The sequence below is a fragment of the Onychomys torridus genome, chromosome 6 (assembly GCF_903995425.1).
Source record: "Onychomys torridus chromosome 6, mOncTor1.1, whole genome shotgun sequence".
In the NCBI taxonomy this organism is placed as follows: Eukaryota; Metazoa; Chordata; class Mammalia; order Rodentia; family Cricetidae; genus Onychomys; species Onychomys torridus.
Genome location: NC_050448.1, coordinates 40,008,656 through 40,017,134, shown reverse-complemented (window position 1 = coordinate 40,017,134; position 8,479 = coordinate 40,008,656). Strand labels below are relative to the sequence as shown.

The window sequence follows — 8,479 nt, the reverse complement described above, 5'->3', positions numbered from 1 at the left end:
CACACACACGTATGTGTGTGTACATCTTATACTTGGGAGACAAAGAAAGGCACTATAAACTGGAAAACAGAACCTACAAAAGATGGTTAGCCTAATTACTTCCACGGATAGGCAGAAGTAGGTGGATTTCTGTGAGTTTGAGGCCAGTCTGATCCATGAAGCAAGGTGTAAGACAGCTAGGGCTGTTATACAGAAAAACACTATCTCAAAACCACTACTCCCCAAATTGACTATATCCTCTTTTAAACATCAAATAATAATAATCTTAGGGATTAACTTGCATAAGGATACTTCTTTTATCATAAAATGTTAGGGTCCAGTTGTCATTTTAAGAAACTACCCTAAATAATCCAGTGTGTCCTGAAGTTTTTTCCACTCTGTATTATGATGTGTTAAATGTGGGGAAACTCTTGAGCAAGAACAGTGTAATAACACAGACACTGTCACCACGTTTCATAGTTTTATTGAATCTTTCTCAGTTTTAATTGTCTATGATAAGTATAATTCTGATGACCACAATTATGAAGCTCTGCTGTTACTATAAATAGCAGATACAAGGTTGGCTGCCATGCCTTGAACACAACACACACACACACACACACACACACACATACACAAACACGCAAAAGCATAGTAATGGGAGATTCTGCAGCCTCCTACAGTCAAACAATACTGTGCTTTTACAGGAGTGTACCTCTCCTTTATTACAAAGACAATGACATGAAATCAATCCAAATTTTGTTAAGCTACCACTGATGCAAATAAACCTGAGAAGGTTCAAAACGTCAAGTAACACTGTTCCATACCACTCGATAGCACTGTTATCCACAAAGAAATCTGCTTCAGTCATCTACATGAAAATCACAGATAGTATAAAAATAAAATTTTCTTGCAAAATCGCTAAAACACAACTCAAATGCACACAGTTTGATATGTAACATAAGTTCACCTTCATTTAGAAAATGTGACAGAATTTAGCAGCCAAATGATACAGTTATCACTAAAAATGTTGGCATTAAAGTTTCTGCTCAAAGAAAACAGATTAAAATCAATGGCAATGCTGAACTTGTTGGTAGTGTTACATAAAAACCCCACTTCAAAGAAGTTAAGATTGTACTGTGTGACCTTAAGAAAAAATACAATACAAAGCTTCCAGATCTAGCAGAATCTATCAGCTGCACTTTTTTCTCTCTATTTCACTAAATTGGTGTTTAAATCCGTATGTTATATCTATAATGCCCAACCTACTGGACTTCTAAATCATCAGTTTTGAATAAAAGACAAACCTCTAGCCTTTGGCAGTGGAAGCCCTGACCATAGTTAGGGCAATATTCTAAACTTTCTGAAAAGACAACACAAACTTTCTACAATATAAATATATATAATGTACACAATATAGAACCTGTCTAACAAATTCCATACTTGCTATGAATCTTATAGTAATCTAACACCAAATCATGTCTGTAGAACAAGAACCCTAAATAAAAGGAAAGCATGCAAATCTAAATTCAGGGAAAATTAAACACATAATAAAACAGATTTTTTTTTATATCCAAACACAAACTAGTCTTAAATGTTTGATATTAATATCTGAAAAACATCTTAAATATAGTTGTCATTTTATCTAGCATTATATATTATTGTAAAATATGCCAGTGTGACATTTGAATATTATACATTGCAATAAATAGAATTTACATCAGTATTTTATACCTTCAAGGAAGTTTTACAGCCTGTACAGCTGAAGGACTGTGAGCTTCATCAATAAATACTATTACAATAATTACATTCGATCGGCAAAAGAAATGCTCCAATACATATTTACTAGTACCATATTGTCTAAGTCCTGTCACTAGTTGAATTCTAGCTGTTGCTAAGTACTGGTATCTGTCATATCAAAAGCTGGTTTAGTATCCTGGCTGAGTAAGCAGAGATTTTCAGGTTTCAACCTGTCCATACCATAGTTGGTGAACACCGAGAATTTTATCCAAGGACTAGATGGAAGAGTCCTAGGAAGCACAGAAAAAGGTTCCATACAGTTCTCACTGTCTGCTTTTCACGATTTCCCACAGCACTCATGATGTCAACAAATGGATGTCCCATCACCTTTTCTGTTCATGAAGAATGGACTTCAAGTGTCAGGACTCCAACAACTTCTCAGTGGCCACATGGTGGTTTTAATTTTGAATTCTCTCTTGTATGCTAAGTTTCTTCTTAATTTATCCCTGTAGTTCAATATAAGTTCAAAGCAACCTTCAAAGATTCAAAGAGCAATTTGTAAGGAATAACAACAAAACCAGAAACAAACATAAACCCTTGTTGGAATGAAAACAGTTTTGTAGTGTGAAATTCAATGACTTGCTAAATCTTACAATTTTAGGTGTCCTTCACCCAAATGTCAACATATCTGTCTTTACTATGGACATGATTACTCATATCTAGTGGCACAAATTGGTCTTTTGGCCAATAAAGTGTTGCTTCATCCTGACCTGTACATGCACAGATCCTCTCAGGGATTTCCTTTGACCTGGAAGAAGTTGGCAAAGTCAGTCTTGCTACTATATTAAATGACGAAGCAAGTTAAGGAAGAAAGCGTTCTTCCTTAGAAGCTGGGGCTATAGCTCAGTGGTCGAACTCTTGCCTAGTATCCACTAGGACCTGGGGCCAGTCCCCAGAATGAGGAATGTGGCAAAGTGTAAAAGGGGACCTTGGTCCCCTCACCAAAATACACTCTCAAAGAACTGTTTATGAAAGTTGAAACAGTGCATTTAACACATATCCAAAATCAGGCTGGCAACCTAAGACTCAAATGGAGAAAACTGTATTAAATAATGAGGAAATTATATAGACATATGGATCACTGAGCTGTGCGTTTCTGAAATTTCCATTTGGATTAGCTTAACAAAATTACTTTTGAGCCACTGAACATTTTGAAGTGTCAACATAATGAGGATGTATTTTAGATTTTGTCTGTAGAATTCTGAAACAGAAAATGCTACATGAATCTTACCACTTGGGAACTCTGAAAACCTCAGAAGTGGAAGACACTGGAAGTGTCTTCTTCAGTTGGCTTTTATGGTAATACTGAATTCGTAAAGGAACCACTAGATAGGAAGGCTAAATGCAGCTTTTCTTCATGGATCTAAGTAACAAGAGATTGGGCAAATGGAAGCACTCCCAAGATCTCCCAGATCCCCAGTCACTTGTGTGTTTAAAAACTGACATCAAACCCTGAATTTTATGTCATTATATCCTACTGGGCACAAAGGTTCTTTTTTGTTTTTTTCTTATAAAGTATTTTAAAAGCACTTTTTACCACCATTTACAAACTCAGAGGATTGCTGTGTAAAGACTAGCTTTCACAGTTAAAGTTCCTTAAAAATCGGATTATTTATTTGTGACTTTTATTTCCTCATTATCTTAATTAAATAAAATTTGATGATTCCAAGGGCTATCAATGTAACAATTCATTATTCATTGAAAATTATTTTTAAATTTCAATCTACTTTACAAACATTTCACTACCATCTAGCAGCAAGAGCAGAAAGCCCTGGCTTATCCCCTGTCTACAGATGGCCTGATGATGACTTTCAATGACCTTCTTTTCAGTTTTATGGTACTTTGGGTACTTAAAAGTTAATTTCCTTTATTTTTCTCTTTGCAGTTGTTATTCATTTTAAGAGTCATTAAAAGACTATAATTTGGGTTGGAGATTTAGCTCAGTGGTAGAGCACTTGGCTCTGAAAAAAAAAGATTATAATTTGTTAAAAGATTGCTTTCCATGCTTTTGGCACACCTATGACTTGCTTCCCATTCACTTTTCAGTCTGCATTTAATGTTTTCAAGGACTCTGAAGAAATAGAAGGAACCTTCCGTCGTTATTTGAGTTTTACATCCCTCTAGAACGCTTCTCCCCACCAGCAGCTGCACTGTGAATGTCTGTCAACTGTGGCCCTCTGAAACACTGACAGTCCTGCCCAATAGCTCCCAGTCTACCAACAGTCCTGCTGCTTCACCCAGTCAACCTGTAGTCTGAAATTTGACTGTGATTTCTCAAAAGTGTTTTCACAGATGTGAGTGAGCACTTCTCTTGGAACACAAAGTCCAAAGACACTACATAGCAATGGTGCAAGTGAGAACTTTTTATCCCAGGAAGCCTAACAGCCCACAATATTTATAAGAAAAACACATGCACTCCAATTATTTTGAATGCATTTTGCCAATAACATAATATGCAGCCTCTTACCACCAAACATTAAACAAGCAATGTGCAGTAATCAGTTTTCCAGAAATAACTGGAAATACTCATTTTCCACACATGAAAGTTCATTGATTCTATTTTTGTATTCAATTCCCCAAAGACATTATCAGCCACCATCTATGCTTCTGAGGAACTGAAAGGCATGTACCACAGGCATCTGCTCATTACTGAATGAGGATGCCAAACGGTTTCTGAAAGTATAGATTTTAGTTGGTTTACACTGTGCGTTATTCACAGCAACAGAGGCTGGACAAATCACAAACTCAAATTCCAGGTGGCCAGTTTTCTTGGAGAAACTTTTAATATCAAAATCACTCTGCTACACATGCACACACACTTTAAATAATAGAAAAGCCTGTGAATTTCAAAGAAGAGGGAGTGTTTATCTAGGTAGTACTGTTTGATTACATATGCTTCTAATTAGTAAGAGAGAGAGAGAGAGAGAGAGAGAGAGAGAGAGAGAGCGAGCTTACAGGAAAGAAAAATAAATGTGAATGTATAATAAATTGATGCTTCTTTATATATACATAAAACCCTCACTACTTTCTTGTTTGTAATATTCTCTAACATTACTAGGAACTTAAGGTGAAGAAAAGCAGCAGGTTCTATGAGCATCCTACCATGTTACAAAAGTGAGGTGTTTGGGTCTTGGGCTTTCACAAACTTGTGTCTCCATTCTGCTTGAATTCAGATAAAATATTGAGAGTCATTTCTTCACTCTTGGATTGTAAATTGGCCTCACTCCTCCTGGAAGCTTTCCTGGTGGCTCGGGACAATCTCCTTCTGAATGTATCTCCCGCCAAGAAATAAAGAATGGGGTCCACACAGCTGTTGAGACTTGCTAGACCTCGTGTTACCTGGTAAGTGGCATAGACCCTGTCATTGAAAGCACACATTTCTGGGGTCTGGAAATCCAGCCGCGCCCGCAAATTCATTGTTTTCATCACGTGGAAAGGGATGTAAGACACAGCAAACACCGTCAGGACAATTATTACCAGGTAAATGGACTTCCTTCTGAGAGGAGAGTTGTCCAGGTCTTTGTAAATCAAAGCTCTAACAATTAATCCATAACAGCCCAAGATCAGCACCAAGGGGATGCAGAACATGGCCACTGTTGTGCACATACTGTAGATGAAATAACTTCGTAGGTACTCATCGGAGGTGGTGTCATAGCAGGTGATGGTTTTGTTTTTCCGAATCCCAGTGCCAGAGTAGAAAAGAATGGGGGAGATGGCCACTACCACAATGAGCCACACCAGCACGCTGACATAAATGGCATTCTTCTTCTTGAGCCTGCCCAGAGACTTGAGCGGGTACACCACGCCGCTGTACCTGTGTGCGCTGATGCAGGTGAGGAACAAGATGCTGCCGTAGAGGTTTACATGGAAGATGAATCTCTGCAGCTTGCACATAGCATCCCCGAAGATCCAGTCAGTCTTGTTGAAGTAGTAGAAGATGAGGGCTGGCAGGGTGAGCACGTACAAAAAGTCGGCCAGAGCCAAGTTGAACATGTACACGGAGATGCCGCTCCAAGGCTTCATGTGGAAAACGAACATCCAGATAGCCACGCTGTTGCCAAGGAAGCCTATGATGAACACTAAGATGTAGACCGCCGGCAGATAGTAGAACTGGAAGCCGGTCTTGGTCAGGGCACATCTGAATGAAGAGGCGACTGCTGCTGTGGAGGCTACCGTACTGTTTCCCCAAGGGGAGCCCAGGCCAGCCAGGAAGGCTGTGTCCGTCCCATTGGGGACAGCCGGCCAAGGGACCTCGGTCATCCTCTGCTCTCCAACTCAGGCAACAACTCGGAGGGGCAGACCGCGGCGAGCGGGCGGCAGCAGCGAGAGGCTCAGCGCGCATCGGAGGCGCGGGCGAAGGGCAGGGACCGTGCGCGGGAGTTCCCCACGAGTCGGGGCGCGCGGGGGCTCGCCCACGCCGGCTCTGGCCGCGCGTTCGTCGCGGGCCATGAAATTCACCCCGGGGTTGCGACTAAACCGCCGAAGGACGGGCAGGCAACTTCCCGGTCCAGCTGGCGGCGCGAAGGTTACACAACAGGACGCGCAGGGCACCTCCACCAAGTTTGCAAGTGCGCTCCCGCGCGGGGCACCAAATCGGCGCTGCACTGCGCTCCCAGGGCGCGGCGGGGTCAAGTCCAAGTCGTTCGGCGGTTCCCAGCGGCAAGAGGGCGCAGGCCAGCCACCTCCCCGCATTGATCAACTTTGCCCGGCCATCTGTCTAATCCCTACCTTGCAAGCCGGTACATTCGCCGGGGCTCCCGCGCTGCTTCTTCCGGCCGCGCTCAGCCTCCGAAGGTCCCTTGGAGAGCTCGTGGCCGCGGACCCGACGCTGCTAGCCTGCACCCAACTGGCCGTCCATGAAGGCTGCAGCTCTAACCGAGGCTCTTCTGGGTCTCGAGTGCAGGGGGCAGGAAAAAGAGCCAGGCTCCCAGCGCGGTGGGCGGAGCCAGGGAGCCGGGGCGAGTCGGAGCACCGCTGGGAGGAGAGGGGCGTGTCTCCGCTGTTCAGGCTCGTGGCGGCCGGCTCAGGGCTGGGTGCTAGGGGCGGGAGGTGGCCCCTGGAAGCAGGGATCGCTGTGCCCCTGCACGCCTGGCACGGCGGGCCGCTCGAATCAGTAGCCAGAGCAAAAGGTACGCTAGGGCAGCGGTGGCTACTGGCGAGCGATTGGTCAGAGGGGTTTCATCAGACCCCCAGCCAGCTAGCTCTGTAAAGTGAAGTTGCTGACACACAGCAAAGCTTCTGGACGCTGGCAGCATTCTGCCTACAGCTTGGAGCTGAGCGGTCTAGGCAGACATCTCCAGAGCCTCTCAGAACTCGCAAGGTGTTTGCAGGCTCCAGACAGCCAGCAGTTTGCAGGTGGGCACGCCCTGGCCCTGCACAGCGCCTTGCTTTGCCCAGTGCGTGTAGGAACCTGCTGATCCCAGAGGCTGCCAGCTCTGAATGAGCGAGGGTGGTAAGCAGCATGGGCGAGTCGCGTTCTGCCCTTCATGTCTGTTTGTTTTTATTGTTGTTTTTTATTGTTGTTAATCTCAACTGTTTTTTTTTTTCACTTACTCAGCAAAATGCTAATAAACCAGCATCACTGGTATCATTATTCTGAGAATGCCCTTAAGAGCCCGAACTAACTGCTGTTAGTTAATGCTACATATATCATCACTACAACTTGTCTGCTAACACTTCCGGGAAAAGACAAGCACCCTCAAACCTCCATTTACATTTAATTAAATGCCAGAGATTACAGTAAAAGTATTCCAAAATCAAACTGAGTGTTAAACACAGCTTTATAGAGAAAGATTTTTTTTTTTTTCCATTTGGGAAGTGATTAATGAATGGTTTGGCCTTGTTACCAATCCTATTTCTTGAAGTTCGTGATTGCACGTTCCTCTAGCAGCTATCTTAAAAATACAGACAAATGACCAGTATAGTTAGTAGATTTATTGCTGATCTCAGTTTAGGCCTCCGAATGCATAAAATGTAGGCAATATATTCCAAAATGTGTTTACATTTAATTGTAAACTAAATGGATTGTTTCCTGCTTGAAGACATAATTAAACAGACTCTCCCAAGGAGAACACCAAGCACTTCATGACAATTCACTGATTAATGTATCTTGTGTGCTACATTAAACAAATACGTTTCTCTCGTAGAAAAAAAATATGAGAATGAAATGTCTTTAACTTTATACTATAACTATTTCTTTCTAGTCCCATATATTAAACGACTTTGTTCCCTTAAAAAACACTGAGTAGGGGTTCGTGAAATGGCTCAGCCCGTAAAGGCGTTTGTCCCGTAAAGGCGTTTGTCACTTACCACTAAGCCTGAGAACCCGAGTTTGATCCCTAAACTCACGTGGTGGAAGGAAAGAACTGAGTCCTACAAGTTATCCTCTGACCTCCCCATTCATACTCCGCACTCATGTGGACCGTCACACACACACACACACACACACACACACACACACACACACACACACAATGTGGGGGGGGGGGAGTAAACAAACAAAAAGCCTTAAAGGAAAATCATGAGCTTCTTGCTTAGATCCCAGAACGAAGATTTCTCCACACCACCCAGCAGATCCTTCGGGGAGATAGGAAGTTGTGTCTACATGGACAGAATGAACACACTGGCACTGTGTGTGTGGTTGGCCCCAAAGCATGATGAGGATGACACTAGACTGGGCCAGGGGGCAAAGGTGCCTCCG

The 8,479-nt window shown here is 42.7% G+C and overlaps 1 protein-coding gene across 1 annotated transcript; it reads right to left on the bottom strand.

Annotated features, from left to right (window-relative positions):
* Nucleotides 1-450: 450 nt before the first annotated feature.
* P2ry1 (purinergic receptor P2Y1) lies at nucleotides 451-6,055 on the bottom strand. The gene is made up of 2 exons (XM_036190895.1): nucleotides 4,882-6,055; nucleotides 451-2,253 (listed from the first exon to the last, which is right to left on the bottom strand). Exon 1 carries the CDS (start codon nucleotides 6,037-6,039, stop codon nucleotides 4,918-4,920), a length of 1,122 nt encoding a protein of 373 aa, XP_036046788.1. The 5' UTR covers nucleotides 6,040-6,055; the 3' UTR covers nucleotides 451-2,253; nucleotides 4,882-4,917.
* Between the last annotated feature and the right edge of the window lie 2,424 nt (nucleotides 6,056-8,479).

Excerpts from the sequence above, each read along its gene's own strand:
- P2ry1 (XM_036190895.1), bottom strand. The coding sequence starts at position 6,039 with ATGACCGAGGTCCCTTGGCCGGCTGTCCCCAATGGGACGGACACAGCC.